This window comes from Alternaria arborescens, assembly GCF_004154835.1.
Source record: "Alternaria arborescens strain FERA 675 chromosome Unknown contig_3, whole genome shotgun sequence".
NCBI classification, from domain to species: domain Eukaryota; kingdom Fungi; phylum Ascomycota; class Dothideomycetes; order Pleosporales; family Pleosporaceae; genus Alternaria; species Alternaria arborescens.
The window spans coordinates 968575-987498 of NW_021167858.1; the positions used below are offsets into that span (position 1 = coordinate 968575).

Below are 18924 nucleotides of genomic sequence, written 5' to 3' on the forward strand. Positions count from 1 at the left end.
GATGGCTATAATGCAGTACCAAGATAGCCTTCGTAGAGGCGTGAAACGGCACACGGCTCAGGCATCCACATCTGGTCGTCGTCATCTCTCGATCGAACCGAGGCATGTTGCCGGTCTCTGGCGACTGAACCCCAGATTTCTCCGCATCCATCTCCACATTAGCTGCGACGTCCAGGCCAGACACGGGTTGTAGAATTATGTCCGATTGAACCCGAGAGCTTGGGATGCGCTAATTGGTGGACGGTAGGAAAGACGGCAGATCAAGCGTTGACAAGCGGTGCGAAGCATTACGTTCCGCGGACTAGGCAACGTGACGCTAGGCAGAGAAGAGGCAATAGGCCGCGAATGACATCAATAACGAGCGCCTCTTGTTTCTACTCTCAAAGCCGTTAGTTCTTTTTCTACATTTACACCGATGTGTAGAACGTATTTCGAATTACGGCTAGAGTCATCTGTCTTGACGAAATAGTGCACGCGCTTGAACGTGTTATAGTTCAAGCCCGTTCATCATAGCGTTGAAGACACTCTCGCCGACGGGACCTGCACTCCGCTTCCATGCTTCAATCTTCCGTTTTTCGTCCAGAAATTCGGGGTTGCTCGGGAACAAATGAACCAGTTGATCGATCCAGTGGACTGCCGCCGGAATCAGGGTCGGCACTCCCCATAACCTACAGAACTTTGCATAATAGAATATCTTGTCCATATGTTGTGCCGGGGATAGTTTCCATGAGTGCTCAATTCCCCAGTATTCTGCCTCCTCACCACGTTTCACGTTCTCGTATGCATATCGGATGCTAGCTATGGCATCGCGACCTCCTTCTTCGAGCCGCAGGAGGAAATAAGCCACGATGTGGAAGTTAGTGGTGTAGTAAAGCTCTGCGACCTTTCCTACGAACGGAGAGCCGCCTTTTTCAACGACGCGGGTCCACATGGGCCCATCGACCGCTATCATGATTTCCTTAATGACTTTGAGCCAATGCGCCATACCATCAGGGTGTCCTCGCTCGCACAATTTTGTACCTTGTGCCACACGCGCTCTCCATGACTCGATCAAGTCGTCGAGGTCGTCAAATTTGTCTCGTGCAAGGTCCTTTAGGGCTGACTGAACCAGGGATTCGTCGACTATGCCACTAATGTCGACGTTTGATCCGTCACGGATTCTTCGGCGGAAGGGTTCCAGTAGCTCCTTTTGTACTTTAGTGGAGGAGAAGTATGTCGTTGGGGCTTCTGTTTGATACAGTGGAACTATAGCGGCCGGCCCAAGCTCAATGCTTATCAGCACAACGTCTATGCCATCCTCCAGGAGATCATCTCCTCGCATGATAGCTTGGCGTATGAGTTCAAGGTCTCGAAAAAGCATGATAATGTTACATGGCATCACGAACTGTGAAGGTGCTAGATACCGTTGCCAATCATCCTTGCTGTTCCCTATGGTGACATGTATGGCATAACCCCGGAAATCCCTGGTCGCAGGATCACTGGGGGAGGTTCCAGGTCCATAGCCGATGGCTAGAAAAGGTACGTCGTTCTGCATGAGTATATGCGAAGAATGCAGACCGCCATTGCAAGTCACGAGCACAAAGCGGTTAACCTTGATCATGACGTTGTAGCCTTCGGAGTACACTTGCTTGTTGACGCGTAAATTCTCGGGCTGAAGTGCTCTAGGGTGTTCATATCATCCGTGACAGTATCGGGCTGTGGGAAAGTACATAGAAAAACCCCGTAGATTTTGTCGCGGACTTCGCGGGGAAGGTCGAGGAAGCGAAAGGCGGCCATTTCTGCTGATGTATCTGAGACTAATGAAGGTGATGTTGATGTTATAGCCAACTTGCGGGACGCATTGGGCGAGGATCGCTTTATGAATATTGGGTACCCCGACCGTCTAGTACATTGTTGGTTAGCCACAATTCCGCAGGTCGACAAGCCCCACACTGAGTGGAATATCAAGGAAACTTTGTCGAACGAAAGTAGCTACAGACTTCCAATGGGTCTCTTGTACACTGGGATCGCAACATCTGGATCGTATTCGGACTGCACGACTTTACTGCCTGGCAGGAAGGTCAAATTGGTTTTATTAGGCAGTTCGCATTCATTTGGTGCGTCGCTCGCCACCATCCATTTGCTCTCCAAGCCCGCTTGTCTTGCGATGTCTTTCTTCACCCGATACACAATTTCTGGTCGTGGTATAATGCTGCCTACAGGTTCCAGTGTCGTGCTATCTTCCAGCTCACCAGGCGTAGCTATAACCCACGTAGAATCGTTGTACCGCTCTCTGATATGGTTGGTGCCTGAACAGAAAAGTGTTTTCTGCTCAAAGTCGTCAGGGATTGGGATATGCACATTGACATGCCACAGGTCGTTTGAGATGTGTGTATTGGCAACACTGTAGCTGGCGAACTGCATGACAACATCACGGATATCCATGCGTATCTTGTAAAGAGTGTTTAGGCTTTCAGCTAGCCCATTTGCAACATCGTCTGCAGTGGTGAAGCCCTCAATGTACCAAATTTCCCCATCGTGCGGCGTATGGAAATCGATGACGAGCAAGGGGTCTTGTTCGGGATATGCTCGCATTAAGTCCGCATGAGAAAGATGCGACCACTCACGCTTGTCCTCGATGAAAAGCTCTTCCGCAAGGTATGGAGAGCGCGAAGTAGCGCCGATGCCAAACAGCTCCTGAATTCTGTCCAGTTGAGCTGATGTAAGGTCGGCGGTAAGGAGAGCGAGAAGACGCTGCTTGTCGTAGTGAAGATTAGGAATGTAGACCATGATTTTACGAACTGGATTGAGAGTGAGCGTTACACAGCCTAAGGAGAACAGGCTCATATCTTTGTATGTTCACGGTGGTCTCGTATCTAGCATTAAAGCACAACTTCAATGACCGGCGCGAAGCCAGCCAGGCAACAGGCAGAGCTAAGTGTGCTCGCTCTTCTTGGTCGTATCTAGATTGTCAGTCACTAAGCTATGTAGTGAGTAATGTTGAGACAAAGGCAGTTCTATCTGCGCGTCCTAGGTAGCCAATGACGTAAATGCGGGCTTGAAGCATGGATGGGGTGCGTCGCGCGTTGGTGCCTTAAGATGTTCCTGGCTATAGGATGCGTAGTGGGGGAGCTGCAAGCCACTACGATGGAGCCTGAAGATGGGGTGCATTGGTTCCATCAGGTTCGGCCCACGTTGATTCCGGATGTTGGTATTGATCATGCAGGGTGACAAGTTCGACGTGTGCTCTCTTCAGTGGTCAGGTGTGTGATGAAGGGCGGCGGATGGTGTGTGGTGCTGGCTGTGTAGGTCGGTGTGGAAGCTATTAGACCCTGCTTTTGCCATCCCCACATGCTTTTGCCAGTCCAGCGCAGGAGCATGTCGCGACTATAACGCGACAGCTGCTACTGCTCCCATCTATATTACAACTACCAGGCCATTAGTTTTCGCACACCCCACCTGCGGTAGTGCGTAATTTGGAGTGCATTGATCAGCATAGGCCCCTGAATCGCAGCGCCGAATGGCCACGACTCCCCCGGCTCGCGACAGAGCTTCTTCGGAAAGCCTGCCAGTCGGGAGTCCGCTGCCCAAGAAACTGCCCGCCCCCTCAACACCCACGAGCTCCATCCGCCGCATGATGGCTGCCAATGCGCCTTCTCCAGCCTCGAAAGAGGGTGCTCCACCCCGTCGCTCGACTGCAACCAGCGGCACTGCTGCGAGTGCCCGTCGACCTACTGCCGCATCAGCAAGCACGGCGCGAACACCCACGAGCGCGTCAAAAGCCCCCACCACAGCGACTTCACGCACAAGCACAGTTGGATCCAGCTTGAACAAGCCGCCTACGCGTCCAGCGGCAGGCACTACAGCCCGTAGAACCATCTCGTCTTCCAAGACCGCATCCGATGCCGAGCCAGACCTGTCTTCTGTGACGTCGGGGGACGAGAAGAAGAGAACACCAGCAGTGCGCCGGACGCCCGTCACATCATCCACTGCCTCGCGACCATCGCCGGCTAAGCCAACGTCGCGCCAATCCCTTGCCTCCTCGACCACCACGCCCACGAGTGCAGCCAAGCGTCCCGCGACAACACGCCCATCCGCAGAGGCAGCCACGACCCGCGCAACTCCGCGTGCTTCCCTGGCTTCATCGACACGCCCGACCCCTACCCGACCAGCGGCAGGAGCGAGAGCTGCAGGCGCAACACCAAAGGTGCCGTCGGGACACGCGAAGAAGCTGTCTGTCTCTGCCCCTCCACCCCCAGCACCGGAGACCGAGGATACAGCAGAGGAAGCGTGAGTGGGACCACGAGCATCTGAATTGCTATGAGCTAACTTGTCCGCAGTGAGAGCCCCGTTGTCGTATCCCCGCGCCGCATTGCGCCCCTCAAAGACAAGGCCGCGTCTGACAATGAAGCCGGAAACCGCAGGAGCGCTCTCGAGCCCATCAGGGCATCGCTGGCGAAACTCGGCGAAGAGCCGCCGCGACCGGATACTGCGCCGACGGGACGTGCCGAAATGGATGTGGAGATGAAAAGGCGGAGCGCTCAGATCATGCAGGACTTCTTCAAGGAGACCAACCTACGCGACAAGCTGCAGGAGCAATGCGAAGACCTCACCCGTGAAGTCGACAACCTCCATTCCGAAAAGGACAAGCTGCGCAAACAGCTGGCCGATGCCCAGGCCGCCATTGTCGAAAAGGACAAGGCCATCTCAGGCGGCTCAGATGCCTCGCCATCAGAGCAACGCGCCCACACAATCCTCGTCGAGGACATGGAAAAGAAGTTTGCGAGAGAGACCAAGCAGCTGGAAGAGCAGAGTCAACAGCTCGAGGAGGAGAAGAAGGCTGCGCAGGAGAGAGAAGCTACCGAAGCTGCCAAGGCCAGCGAGCTGCAGCAGGTCCTCGACGATCTGAATGCCGAGCTGGAACAACAGGGACGTCAATGGGACGAGGAGAAGAAGAGACTTGTCGAGCAAGCCACACAAATCGAGGAGCTCACCCATGAGGTCACCACACTCCGACAAGAGCGCGACAGCCTCTCCCAAGAGCTGGACATCGCCAAGAAGACATTGGAAAATCTCGAGACAAAATTCACAGAGCTCGAGCAGAGCCAGTCGGACAATCTCCGTGCGCGCGATGCTAAGATCACCGAGCTGACCAAGACTGTCGGCGAGTACGTAGAACAGGTTGCTTCTCGGGAGGAAATACACAACAACGCCCTGCAAGAAGCGCAGCGATCCCTCGAATCAAAGTCAACAGAGTCTTCGGCAGCGGTTGAGCAACTCCAATCCGAGATTAAATCGATACACCAGAAGCACACGGATGAACTACGCATCAAGGAAGACACCATTGCGTCCCACCTCCAGACCCAGAAAGAACTACAGGACGATATTGCCAAACTGCAAGAGCGGGCCGACCAAGTCTCTGCGGACCTAGAGAAAGAACGCAATGCGCACGCAGAACAGATGCAAGCCAAAATCGAGGAGCTCCAGAAAAGCTCAGAGCGTGAGCTACGCGCGAGAGAGGATGAGCTTTCCGGCCATCTCAAGTCCATCGACGGTCTTCAGGAGCAGATTGTGGCGCTTCAACAAGGCTCGACCGATGGTGCCAAAGTAGCTGAAGAGCTCCACAAGCAAATTCAGGACCTGAAGGAGTCACACGAAGCTGCAATCAAGGTCAAGACTGATGAGTGTGACGAGCTTGTCCGACAACTGGATGCCATTAACGATCAGCTTACCACTGACGCTGCCGAACTCGAGCAGCTTAGGGAAGAGACCGCTAGTTTGCGCAGCACTATCGAAACACTTGAGAAAGCCTCGCAGCAGCAAGAGTCTCAACACGCTTCCGACATGGCCAAGGTTCAAGCTGAGCTGAATGAGGCAAACAAGAAGATGGAAGCCCAAAAAGCAGAGCTTGATACCATGCATGATAAACACAAACAAGATCTCCGCGTCATCGGCGAGGACTACGAGCGTGAAATCGAGTCTCTGAGAGCGGATCTGGAAGGAGACGCCACAAAGCGACTCAATACCCTGCAAGCCGACTACGATTCACTTGTCGCTGAGAAGAACGATACTCTAAGACAGCACGAGGGTGTACTTGCTGAGCGGTCCACGGAACTGGAAGCTCTGAAGAAAGACCTGGTGGATGCCAAGGAGAACTCCGCCCGTGCAACGCAAAATCGCGACGATGCTCTTGCCAAACTCAAGGATGTCGAAGAAGAGAAGGCTACTCTCGCAGAAGCTCATGGCACTTCACAGTCACTTGTTGCTGATCTTCAAGCCCGCGTTGACAACCTTACTCAGGAAGTTGCTGCTGTCCAAGGTCTTCAGTCTAAACTAGACCGATTGGAAGAGGAGAAATCGGCCACCATGGAGGCACATGCCATGTCTCAGTCAATCATTGCTGATCTGCAAGCTCGTCACGACTCTTTGTTGGAAGACAAAACTTCGGCTGAAGATGCACACAGTCGCGCAATTGAGGCCTTGAAACAGGATTCTGAGAGCCAGACAAAGCAGCTACTCGGTGAGCTGGAGTCCAAATATGATGCTTTACTGGCAGAGAAGAAAGCTGCTGAAGAGAAACACCTCAACGCCCTTGAATCTCTAAAGCATGATGCCGATGCCTCATCCAGGCGAACGATCGAAGAGCTCCAATCCAAGTACGACGCTCTACTAATCGAGAAGAGCACAGCCGAGCAAGCACACGAACAAGCCATGGAGTCCTTGAAGCAAGACTCTGAAAGTCAGTCGAGGCAACTAACCAGTGAGCTCCAATCGAAATACGATGATTTGCTAGAGGAGAAGAAAGCCGCTGAAGAGGAATACCACAATACTATCGAATCCTTGAAGCAGAATGCCGATACTACTTCTAAGCAGACGGTCGACGAGCTTCAGTTCAAGTACGACGCTTTACTAGACGAGAAGACTGCAGCCGAGGAAGCGCACAAACACGCCATGGAAGCTTTGAAGGAAGAATCAGAGACCACATTGAAACAACACCTCGACGAGCTTCAAACAAAGTACGATACACTGCTAGAGGAGAAGACCGCGACTGAAGCAACCCACTCTCAGACGATAGAAGCCTTGAAGGCGGAGTCTGAGAGCAAGACCAAATCGATTTTAGGCGAACTTCAATCCAAGTACGACGCGCTATTGGAAGAGAAGTCTTCTGCAGACAACGAACATAGCCGCATTGTCGTGCAGTTGAAGGAAGAAGCAGACAGTACATCGAAGCAACTGTTGGGCGAGCTCCAAGCCAAGTATGATCGAGTAGAGGAGGATATGAAGAGCACATCTGAAGCCTTGAACGCTTTGCAGCTCAAGTACGATGCTGTCACTGGAGACATGAGCAGCAGTGAGGGAAGCCACAAGGCTGAGATTGAGAATTTGCAGAGTCAACGGGACGACCTCTCCAAGCGACTTTCAGACCTTGAAAAGAGCCACGCAGATTCGCTCACAGAGCAGCTGATGGCTCAAGAAACGCACACCAAGGCACTCGAAACGCAACAAGCCGAGATCGAACAGAAGTATGCCAGCCTACTAGAGATCATGCAAAGCGATGCAGATCGTTTGGAACAAGAGAAGTCAGCGGCAATTTCAGCAAAACAATCCGCACTCAATGAGCTTGCTACTCTCAAGAAAGAACTGCATGCTGAAATTGATGAACTCAAGAAAGGACTGTCAACGAGAAGTCAAGGTAGTGCAACTGGAGTTGATGAGTTAGCTCAAAAGTACGAGATTCTTCTCGCCGAAAAGGCTGCCGCCGACAAGGAGCATCAGGAAGCCGTGGCAAAGCTCAAGGAGTCGCTTACGCAGGACCACGAACAAGCATTCTCAAAGCTACAATCCGAGTACAATGCGTTGCAGGAAAGAGCTGCCAAGACAGATCAAGAACAAAGTGATGCTATCGAGCTACTGAAGGAGGAGTTCAAGACAGGCCATTCGAACGATATGGCGACTCTAAGGCAGCAGCTTGGAGACGTGCAGAAACGGCACTATGATCTCACAGAGCAGAAAGCATCCATGGACCAGGCGCATGAGGAAGCTATCAGTGAGCTCATGGCCGGTATGGAAGCTAGTACCAACGACGCCTTGCAGCAATTGCGTGAGAAATACGATGCCCTCACTGCCGAATTGGAGGAGGAGCGTCTCAATCACATTAGCGAGCTGGAGACTGCAAGACGAGAGGCAGCTGAACAGCAAAGCTTACATCAAGCCGCGCCGCAACAGAGCCAAAGTTCAGAGGTTGCCGACACCTCCGCATCGGATGTGGCAGTGTACGAAGAAAAGCTTCGCGTACTTGAACAAGAGCGGAACAAAGCCATCAGGGCTGCCGAAGACGCAGAAGACCGTATCGAAACCATGAAAGGCGAGGTCGTGCGCAAGCATCTAGCCCGCGTAGAACCCCTAGAAAAGGAGAACGCTTTTCTCCTCGACAAGATCGACCGCCTCGAGGCCATGCTAGCAGCTGGTGACCGTATCGCTCGTGTCGCGGCCACCGTTGGCGAGAGACGCAATATCAACAGTTTGGCTGAGGAAGATGAAGACTCGGCTGAAGATGCGTGGCCTGGTGCCCAGCCCTCCAAAGTAAATGGAACGGGCGACCACAAAGACGTGGTCGGAACTGTAAGTTGAACCCAACCCTGTATGTGGTTTTTTTTGCTTTTACTAGTTGCACATGAGATACAGACAGCTAATCCGCCGCTAGCAGATAGCAGCCATGCAAGAGTCTCTGAAGCAGCTCGCTGAGCTCAACAACGAAGCAATCTCTGAGAGCACCAAGACGGCCCAGAAACTCACCATGGACCAAGACTAGTCCTTCTTTTGTCCGGCGATGATGAAGGTCTGCGGCAGCGTACGACGGCTCATGAAGCACATGCTTAATTCTCTTCTTCGACACATACTATTTTAATTCTTCCCTTTTCACTTTTGGCCATTCTCACAGCACGAGTTTGCTTTATTTAGATCATGGCACTATACCCATCTCAATGTACTATCGTCATTTATGAAGACTCTCATGTTAGTGAGCTCCCCCCTCACACTTCCAGACGTCGAACAACTCCCTGCCACTTGTGCAGCTTTTTCATCCAATTCCGAACGCCAACTGCTGTATCGTGGAGGTCCACTCCCAAAGACGAGCATGTCATGCTTCTCAAGACTAGATACGACATTCGCATCAATCCCTTCACAAAGATTTTTTACTTACTCGTCTCCTATTACCAAGACATTAGACAAATGAAGGCGAAAGGAGCACAGGAACAAACACAGCACATAGAGACAGCAGTGAACGTAGTCATGAATATTTGATGAACTATACAAAGGCGCAGCCAAACGAATCGAAGAAAGTATATATACAAGAAACTTTTCCTTCTCACTCATAACTCGAGGAATTTTTCCTTCTGTCATGCTCTAGGACTGGTAAGAGTCCAAGAAGCTAGCCCTTCCGAGCTTTCGGGAGTGGATGTGCTCGTGGACAACGACGGGGCTGACTGGCTTGTGGCCAACCATGGCGCGCCTGGTCAAGGTGTCATGGCGGCGGGATACAGGCTCAGAGCGGCCGCGGTTGGAGTCAGTTGATTGAAGGCACTGGGAGTAGTAGTCGTTCTGGGCCACGCACTTCCAGCCGCTGGCGCATGCAGTAGGGCCAGTGAAGCCAATGCCGCCGCAGCGCTCGTAGGCACCGGCGGTGCTAGGCTGGGCAGGCTGGGCAGGCTCAGCGGGAGATGGGGTCGTAGCAGGGGCAGACTCGGCTGGTGCCGAAGGGGTCGATGATCCGGCAGGGGAAGACGCAACGGGAGAGGCAGACTCAGCAGGCGCTGCTGACTCGATGGGTGCCGCAGATTCTACAGGCGCAGCAGATGGGGCCGCAGGCGAGCCGGTACCGATGGGTGCTGCAGAAGAAGCAGCAGAGACTACGGGAGTCGCACCTGGTACACTGGAGCTAGCTGCCTCTGGTGTGGCCTCAGGGGTAGTGGGAGCAGTGCCACTGGCGGGGCTGTCACCAAGAGCAAGGATGCGGGCAGCAGCGGCCTCAGCAGCAACCATGACGATCGCCTGGGTGTTACCGGTAGGGAGATCGGGGTGAATGGAAGCATCGACGACAAACAGGTTGTCAGTACCATAAACCTTGGTGTCAGTGTCAACAACAACACCAGCATCACCCTTGGTTCCCATCTTAGCGGTACCGACGTAGTGGCTTCCGGTCTTGAAAGACTTGATAAGGTCTGCGCCAGTAACGTTGGAAACACCGGCAGGAGCAATCAAAGAGAGGGTGGAGTTGCCACCTTGTGTCATGGCAATCAAACGGTCCATCATCATCGTGATGGCCTCAGTGTCGACGTCAGAGGTCATGTGGGGGTCGGTGATGAAGGTAGTGGCGCCATCAGCTGTGATACCAAGGCTACCGACAGACTGCAGACCGTGGGTGATGTAAACCTTCATCTGGATGGTGTTGTCGGCAGGCGAGTTGCAAGTACCCTGGAAGAAAATCTCGCTGCCGTCAGTGGTGTTGACAGATGACCACCAGTTAAGACGTTGACCGGACTGTGCGAGCTCACCAGAGCCCTTAGCGAACAGGTCAATGGTGGTTTGGTTGGGGCTGGTGAGAGCCTTCTCGTCCGTTCCGGAGAGGGGAGTGCTGGTGTTGAACTTGACAGTGAAGATAGGGTGGTCCTTGATCTCAGCACCGACGGGGAGGTCGATCCAGTCAGCCTCATCGGGAAGTGTGACACCGCTGCTGCCGCTGGCAACAGTCTGAAGCTGGTCGGCGGGACCGATACCAGAGTTGAAGAGGATACGGGGAGTAGACATGGATCCGGCAGCCAGGATGACACTGCCTCCGGACTTGACGTTGTAGATAACGCGCTTGCCGTCTGCAGTCTCAACCTCGATACCAGAGACAGCCGATCCCTCACGAACAGCGCGAACGACGTTGGTGTTCATCATCAGCTCGAAGTTGTTGAGCTTTTGGGCAAGGGGAAGGTAAGTCCTGACCACACCGGAGCGAAGACCATTGGCGATGTTCCAGGTAGGGTGGCCGTAGACATCGACCTTGGCGTTGGGGTTCTTTACAAAGTCGGTCTCGGCCCATCCCTGGCCAGCGAAGAACTGCGACAAGACATCGTAGGCACCGTTGTCGTAGCGGATACCGTCTTCTGAGCCGTAAGTTTGTCCAGGGTTGCGCTCGTACAGACGATCAGCCGCCTCAGCGACATCAGCCCACTTCCAGCCAGCAGGCCACTTGTCGTCGAAATCACGCTCTTGAGGCTTGACGTACATCATAGCGTTGATGGCAGTGCTACCACCTAGGAGGCAGCCAGCCATGTCGGCGGTGTCGGCGCAGTAAGCGGGGCTGCCGACATCGCTGAGGGAGTAACCGTAGCCTGGAACATCGTACATCGAAACAGTGTCGTTCCATGGCATGACCTCAGTCTTACCAGTGAAAGCGTATGATGGGCCACCACGTTCGACCAGGAGGACGGACGCACCGCTCTCTGCAAGCCTCTCAGCTGCGATGATACCAGCAGCACCACCTCCGGCGACGATGTAGTCGTATGTAGAGTTAGCGACGGTGGCTGTTGTGTTTCCAGCAACGGGGGCTGCTGGCGCGGTCGAATTGCCTCCGGGTGTGGTAGAGTTGCCCCCGCTAGGGGTGCTAGCCACCGCCATAGCAGCCCACTTCTCGAAGTCGGGGCTGGTAGCGTTGCTCATGGGAAGTCCGAAAGCTCCGAAACCAGCGTCGTGGTAGTTGAGAGCCGCACCAGCATCGGTAGAGTCGGCAAGCGCCTTGTTAGAGTAAGCCCAGCCCATGATGTTTACGCTAGGGTCCTCGTAGATGACGAGACCGGTCTTTGGGTCCTCGCTGATGCAGTTCGAGCACAGGAAGGTGTATGAAAAGGCGGTGTCGTTGACGAAGGTTCCGTCGGGGATTGGGGACATGGTGAAGTCACCAGTCTTGACAGCTGGGTTCGTGTATCCAGTTGCTTCTCTGAAGGAGGCGATGACTTCGCCCTCGTGAGGCCAAGCAACAACCAGCAAGTTGCCAGTCATGGATTGTCCCTGAGTGTGTTAGTTTACATTGTCTATAACATCGCTTGCTCCTAACATACCAAGCTGAATCCAGCCCAACCACCATCGTTGGTGATCGGAGCTTGAACCTGGACGATGAAGTCGGTAGTAGCTTTCTCCGGAAGGGCATAGCCTAGCCTGTAGCCCGAAGAGTGGTGAAGACCACTGAAGGTGATGCCAGTCTTCTCGTCTGTGAATTTGGAGGAAGTTTGCGCCGAGACGCCAAGTGCCAGAAGGGCTGTGGAAAGAAGGAATGTGCGTGCCATTTTGGCTGTAGGAGTGATGACTGAAGTGGAGGAAAGAATGCTGTGGCGCTGCCAACAAAAGAGTGTGAAGCCGTCAAGGCTGTAAAGAATGACTAGAAAGCAACGTTCGTAGAACGAGCAAAGAAAAAGAGTGAATGAATGAAAGCGAGAGAGCTTGTACCGAACAAGTCGCCGCAAGATGTCTCTCTATATGTATGCTGTGCCATTGCGGGTCAAGAGCCCTCAATCTGCCACTTCCAAGGACGGAGGCCATCTCCGACCTAGCGCCCATCAAACAAGCTCACGATGCAGCCTCGCGGCGATGTCAACCTGGATTCTGGACCACGGTGGTCCAGGAACATGGTCCATCGGTCGCGCTACGGGTGTCAAAACGGTCAACTGGCGTTTACACCACTGTACTAAGTTAATTACCTGCAGCATGGGCGGAAAAATGCCGACGCACAGTTCGGTAACACGGTCGCATTCATTCGTCGATAATGAAGTTTCATGTTTGTTTGGCATGAACCTGACGTCGGGGTGGAGTCTAGCTGTTTCGAAACGAATCGCCAAGGCAGGAACCGCCATCCTTTGCAAATTGCGCGTGGGCCGCTGAGCAAAACACCATCCGCTACTGATTGCGCTCATGGTTCATGGGCTTGACTGATGAGTCGAGCACCTTATCTTCTGCTTGTCCCGGTGGTTGTAAGAGTCAGGTCGCATTGTCGTTTGTGAGGCTCCGAGTGCGAATGCAAAAAGATATGGGACCCATCAATCTACTGGTACCCATCAGCTTCCTACAATTACCGTCGCAAAGCTGAAGACAATAGCGAACCCGGGAATTCGGCTCGGCGAAGGAAGAGATGGAACATTGAAGTACAAAGGTGACGCGTTCACAATAGGTGGGATTCGGCGCAGGTTATGCGTGAGCGTCTGCTGCAACGCGACCGGTCACCGACAATCTTCCGACAAATTAAAGACGAGCTCATGGCTCTAAGGATACACTCCGATGGTTGCTCGATACGGAGTTTTGTTCGATGGGATGAAGACGTTTGGCTTGTTGACGTGCAGTGGATATTGAGTCTTAGTTTACCTGACGCTAGCTTGATCGGGAACGACTGAGGCACGGCGCCGTAACCGGGACCGTGAACATGTCAAACATGCGCCGGCGCATCGATGTGTTCAACACCTCGTTGAACACGCTTTCAACCAAAATTGGCCTGTGCTTTTTGGATGATGAACGAGTCGAACGTGCTGATGATGCGGAGGTGTTCAGGTGGGGTAACGTACCTCGGCACAGGATGTCGCCTCCCGCCAGGTACCGTACGCCCATATACTAACCTTCATGCCAACAATCTTATTCTAGAATAATTGCTGTAATTCACCACCTTTGTACAGACTACCTGCATAGCACCGTATCGTCATGGCACCAAAAAATGAAATTCCAGCTTATGTCCTTGGTGTTGGGCTCACCAAGTTCATCAAACCCCGACAAACGCGCGCATATCCAGAGATGGGCTATGAGGCGGGAGTAAAGGCAATGTTGGATGCACAGATTAACTACGACGATGTTGAGACAGGAGTTGCCTGTTACTGTTACGGAGACACTACGAGCGGTCAAAGAATTTTCTACCAGTTCGGCATGTCGAGGTATGGCAATTAGTAACGACCTTGTGAAGTATGGAGATACTGATAAACACCAGTATCCCAATTTACAACACAAACAACGCATGTGCAACTGGTTCGACCGGTCTTCATCTAGCGCGAACACTGGTCAAGAACGGGGCGATTGACTGCGCGCTCGTTATTGGATTCGAACAAATGCAGCCTGGCTCTATCAAATCAACATGGAGCGATCGCCCTTCCCCCATGGGTCTCTCGATGCGTATGATGGCCGACACCCGCGGCATAAGCAATTCTCCACCCAATGCTCAATACTTCGCCAATGCTGGTCTTGAATATATGGAGAAGCATGGAGCTGAGGCACGCGACTTTGCTGAAATTGCGAGGATTAGCCATGAACACAGCTCGAGGAATCCGTATGCGCAGTTCAGGGATATCTACACACTTGAACAGATTGAGAAGGCGCCCATGATTCACTTTCCGTTGACTAAACTTCAATGCAGTCCGACAAGCGATGGTGCTGGCGCAGCCGTTATCGTGAGCCAAAAGTTCTTGGATGCCAGACCGCATCTCAAGAGTCAAGCTATCCTAATCGCAGGCCAATCTCTGATGACGGACTCTCCTCAGCTTTACTCCAAGTCATCGATGGATCTCGTTGGTTACGATATGACTAAGCGCGCAGCACAAGCGGCTTTGAAGGAGGCCGGTGTGAGTGCGAAAGACATCAAGGTCGCGGAACTACACGACTGCTTCTCGGCGAATGAGCTCATCTTGTTAGAGGGTCTGGGTTTCAGCGAACCTGGAAAAGCACACATGATGGTACGCAACGGCGATATCACATACGGTGGCAAAGGACCCATCGTGAACCCATCTGGCGGTCTCATCAGCAAGGGACACCCTCTTGGCGCAACTGGGTTGGCACAATGTGCAGAACTGACATGGCAGCTTCGAGGCTGGGCCAACAACAGACTTGCTGACGGAGCAGACGTGGCGCTCCAGCATAACCTGGGCCTGGGCGGAGCTGTCGTGATCAACGTATACAAACGCGCTGATGGCAAGAAGAATGCGAAGATGAGTGATGAGGAAGTCAAACAAGCGAGTCAGTTCTCCTACAACCCTGCCGTGGAGGCACGCTACGTCACCAAGGAGGAAGGCGAAAAGGTGAGAAGCAAGACTGTGGCAAATGAGTATGCGCTAGGCGATACCTTAGAGAAGATTCAAAGTCGACTGTAAGCTAGTTATATAATCGAATCAGGGGTTTGAAGAACAACTCTTCAACTTGTCTTGTGTTTCTTGCATGAAAGCCTCATCTTTGCTGAATACCATGAACCTTTTCTCATATAACTGGCTTCGGCTGCTATAAACCATTCTTGCTGTGACACCACGTTTGAAGACTAATATTAGGCTTACGCCTAAGTTTAGCACTAATGACACATGCCTAGTCCGCCGCATTACTGGACTTGGAACTTTGGATGGAGGATCCCAGCAATAGCGCCATCCACGTCCTGTTCTGTTCACCTCACAGCATACATGCAAATCACCTCTCCTTAATCTTATCTCATATCTGTTGGAGTATAGTAGTGATAGATTCATGCTACGGAGGATTCTGACTACACAGGCAGTACGCTAGTGGGTATGGAAGGTACCAATAACAACATTAGATGGCTCTTTCTTCAATATCAACATGCACTCTAGTAAACCTCAAGAACGTATCTGCCCTCGTCCTTCAACTTTTCAATCTCCTTGCGTGAGTCAACCTTCTTAGCACCGACATTCTTGACCTTGTGCTCGACTTCGACAGCCTCTTGAAGCACCTCAGTGACATCAGGCACAGGCCATGTCGGTCCACAAAGGTAAAAGCTACCCTCCTTTTCGAGATAAGCCCTTCGGATGTCCGTCAATGACTCCCTCATACGGTCCTGGATGTAAATCTTCTGAGGTTGGTCACGAGAGAAGGCGCGACCAATGAGAGTAATGATACCGGCATCTTGGTATGCCTCCCATTCCTCACCATACAAGTATTCTTCGCGCTGGTGACGGGAGCCCATGTAAAGTAGAACCTCGCCGATTTCGTGACCTTGCTGCTTCTGGTAGGCACGTTCCTGAACGAAAGCACGGAAAGGTGCAAGACCGGTACCCAGACCAGCCATGATGATGGGCGCAGTGGTCTTGGAAGGGAGCTTCATAACGGACGGCTTGACCGAAACGGTAACAGGCGAGCCAATCTTGAGGCTGTTGAGGTAGCGTGTCGCTTGACCGAAACGGTCGCGACCCTTGGGGTCGACCCAGTTGACAGTTACAATGAGCAGCGAGACGGAGTTGGGGGTTACGTGCTGCGCGGATGCGATAGAGTACTCGCGGCGCTTCATTGGGCTGACAATGCGAACAATGTCATGGAAGCTTGGGTGTGCAGATGGGAACTCAAGCAGGATGTCAGCGTAGGTGACGGTGTCAACCTCAGCACGGCGCTTGAACTCAGTGGCGCCTTCTGCACTAAGAAGCTGCAGAAGCTCGCGCTTCTCACGCTCGTCATCGGCAAACTCGGCGAGCGCTTCGTAGAAGCGCTTTGGTGGGCGACCGAAGATATCGACATTTTGTAGCAGAGATTGGTAGACAGTTCGGTTGACAAGGACGTTGGGGTCTTCACGGGATGGTACCTCAACGATCTCATCAGGGTTGAGACCGTACCACTTGATGAACTCGTCGACCTGCTTCTCGTCGTTCTCAGCGTGGATACCAAGAGCCTCACCAATAGCGTAAGTAACACCAGAATCACCGAGATCAAACTCGATGTGGAAGATGTTGCGGTCGTAGTTCTTTGGCGTGAGACGGCGACGCTCCTTAACATGAACGATGCTGGTCTTGACGCCAAGATCGGGTCGGACCTGGTTAGCGGTGCCGAAGGCTTCCTTGAAAGCGAAGCCCTTGGCTGCGATCTGCCAATCTTTGAGCAGGGTCGGGGGCTCTGTCTCGATACGGTCGAAGGGAGCAAAGCTGTTTACGTTGATGTCTGAAGGAAGGCGGATTGGCTCAACGTCCTCCTCGACGGTACCCCAAGCGGCAGGAACCTCGACCTCACGGAGAGCGCTTTCGAGCTGCTGGGTGAGTTTTTCAAAGACATCTGAGCTGCCGTTGATGGCGGCAAGCTTGCTCAAGCCAGAAGTCAGAAGGTCTTCACGAGCGACCTTCAAGAATGCGAGCTGAGTGAGGAAAGACTCTAGAGACTCGTCTTCAGCAACAGCTTCAGATAGAGTAGGATCAAGAACGAAAAGCTGAACGTCCTTGTCTACAAGAGCCTTGCGGAAGGCAGGTGACAGCTTCTTCTCAACGTCCTCGTTCTTCACACCTGGAAGCTTCACAATAATGCAGCTGTCAGGCTTGACGCTGTTCAAGATGTCGAACTCCTTGAGGATAGCAATGTCACCAATGAATGCAACATCGGCTTGCTCAACAGCGTAGGGCGCCTCGATAGTGTAGTCAGCATTGCGAATGTCAGTGCGAGTGACACCGCCCTGCACGAGGTTGTCGTGGCCGCTGCGAACGAAAACGTTCTTTGAAGAGTCGCTTGAAAGGAGCTTGCCTACTACAACAGGTGCGTTGGCGGCTGATGATTCGTCAAGGTTCCAGAAGCTGTACTGCTTGACGTCGGCGGTGTTCAAGATGTCAACGTAAGAGCGAACCTCGGCTCCCTCCTTCTCGGTGTGGATCTGGCGGAAGGCATCGAGGAAGTTGCTGGGCGTCCAGACCTGCTCACGCGAGTACTTGACATCGGTGACTTCAACGTCCCTGTCGTAGGCGAATTGAACAGAAGCCAAGACATCGGAGTAGAGTCTAGAGTATTCCGCGGGGTCGAGCACAGCAGCCTCGTCCTTGACCTGACCAAGAACGGCGATGCGACGAGTGCTCTTTGGGAGCGCCTCAAGGAAAGCCTCCTCCACGAATGGGCGGTAGACACGAACGTTGACAACACCGACCTTGTCACCATCCTTGGAAAGGGCGTTGGCGACCTGAGCAGTCAACGAAGCCTCTACAGTACCAAAGACGACAAGGACGCTCTCTGCCTCTTGGTGGCCGTAGTAATCGAAGAGCTTGTAGTCCTCACCGAGCTCGTCGTTGAAGGCCTGGAGAAGGCGCAGAACACGTCCGGCAGTGTCAGAGTGCTTCTTGTCGACCTCAGAGACGGCCTTGAGCACTGCCTCGTAGCTGTTGTGTAGCCTGGTCTGGTCAAGGGTATCGACCAGCCTGGCGGTCTCCCTTCCAACGCTAATGCCATCGTATGTGTGGATCGTGGGGAGAACACTCGATAGGAGGGTAGCGAAGAGGGACATGTGCTGAGTCTCGAAGACAGACGGGCTGCAGACGAGACCAAGACCAAGATCCTCGGCGAGTGTGAGCGAAGAGACATAGTCGGTGACTAGGCCAGCGCTGGAGTTGGCAGAGTAGTCGACAGCGGCAATGTGAGCGGTCAATGGGTTCGCGACCGAGTAGAGCGCGGACAGTTGGTCGAGCGAAGCGCGGAGGTAGTTCAAGGTGGAAGAGGAAGCGACGATGGACTGAGGGATGTGGCGCTTCTTCAAGTCAAAGTCCTTTGAGAACATGTATCCCAATGCAATGGCACCAGCACCGGTCCTCGTCTCCAGAGAGGAGACGCCAGTCTGGTAGCCGAGAGCATTCTTCTCGCCCTGTTCTTGCCAGTACTTGACTGCTACATCCAGATCGAAAGATTCAGCCGAGTATGCGAAGATCTTGTCGGAGAGAGCGTATGCGACTTGTTGGACGAGAGTCTGGGCGGTAAGGTAGGTTGGGCCACCGATCGATTGGTAGGAGAGATCCTGACCAAACGGCAGACTGGACGACTTCTTGGTGAAGTCCTTGGGTGCGTTCTGCTCAGCACCAGGGCCAGCGGATTCTGTCTGCTGGAAATGCATCTTGAATGCAGGTATGCGCCTCAGCAACTCAGCCTTTCAGTCAAGGCAATGAGAGTCTCTCTTTGGTGTAAGAGAGAAAGTGAGAGTTA

General features: G+C 53.0%; 6 protein-coding genes across 6 annotated transcripts; 2 read left to right on the plus strand and 4 right to left on the minus strand.

The window, feature by feature from the left end:
* Positions 1 to 487: 487 nt before the first annotated feature.
* AA0111_g1808 (hypothetical protein) lies at positions 488 to 1600 on the minus strand (the record flags this gene model as incomplete). Its single annotated transcript, XM_028647508.1, has 1 exon — positions 488 to 1600. The coding sequence occupies one exon, from the start codon at positions 1598 to 1600 to the stop codon at positions 488 to 490; it is 1113 nt and encodes a 370-aa protein (XP_028510447.1).
* Positions 1601 to 1971: 371 nt separating this feature from the next.
* Positions 1972 to 2769, minus strand: AA0111_g1809 (hypothetical protein; the record flags this gene model as incomplete). The annotated part of the gene is made up of 1 exon (XM_028647509.1): positions 1972 to 2769. One exon carries the CDS (start codon positions 2767 to 2769, stop codon positions 1972 to 1974), a length of 798 nt encoding a protein of 265 aa, XP_028510446.1.
* Positions 2770 to 3499: 730 nt separating this feature from the next.
* AA0111_g1810 (hypothetical protein) lies at positions 3500 to 8791 on the plus strand (the record flags this gene model as incomplete). Its single annotated transcript, XM_028647511.1, has 3 exons — positions 3500 to 4269; positions 4320 to 8601; positions 8687 to 8791. The coding sequence occupies 3 exons, from the start codon at positions 3500 to 3502 to the stop codon at positions 8789 to 8791; spliced, it is 5157 nt and encodes a 1718-aa protein (XP_028510765.1).
* A 593-nt stretch (positions 8792 to 9384) lies between these two features.
* Positions 9385 to 12308, minus strand: AA0111_g1811 (Cellobiose dehydrogenase; the record flags this gene model as incomplete). The annotated part of the gene is made up of 2 exons (XM_028647512.1): positions 9385 to 12033; positions 12084 to 12308. 2 exons carry the CDS (start codon positions 12306 to 12308, stop codon positions 9385 to 9387), a joined length of 2874 nt encoding a protein of 957 aa, XP_028510766.1.
* A 1399-nt stretch (positions 12309 to 13707) lies between these two features.
* AA0111_g1812 (Non-specific lipid-transfer protein) lies at positions 13708 to 15140 on the plus strand (the record flags this gene model as incomplete). The annotated part of the gene is made up of 2 exons (XM_028647513.1): positions 13708 to 13934; positions 13988 to 15140. The coding sequence occupies 2 exons, from the start codon at positions 13708 to 13710 to the stop codon at positions 15138 to 15140; spliced, it is 1380 nt and encodes a 459-aa protein (XP_028510763.1).
* Positions 15141 to 15598: 458 nt separating this feature from the next.
* On the minus strand, positions 15599 to 18835 carry AA0111_g1813 (Sulfite reductase [NADPH] flavoprotein component; the record flags this gene model as incomplete). The annotated part of the gene is made up of 1 exon (XM_028647514.1): positions 15599 to 18835. The coding sequence occupies one exon, from the start codon at positions 18833 to 18835 to the stop codon at positions 15599 to 15601; it is 3237 nt and encodes a 1078-aa protein (XP_028510764.1).
* Between the last annotated feature and the right edge of the window lie 89 nt (positions 18836 to 18924).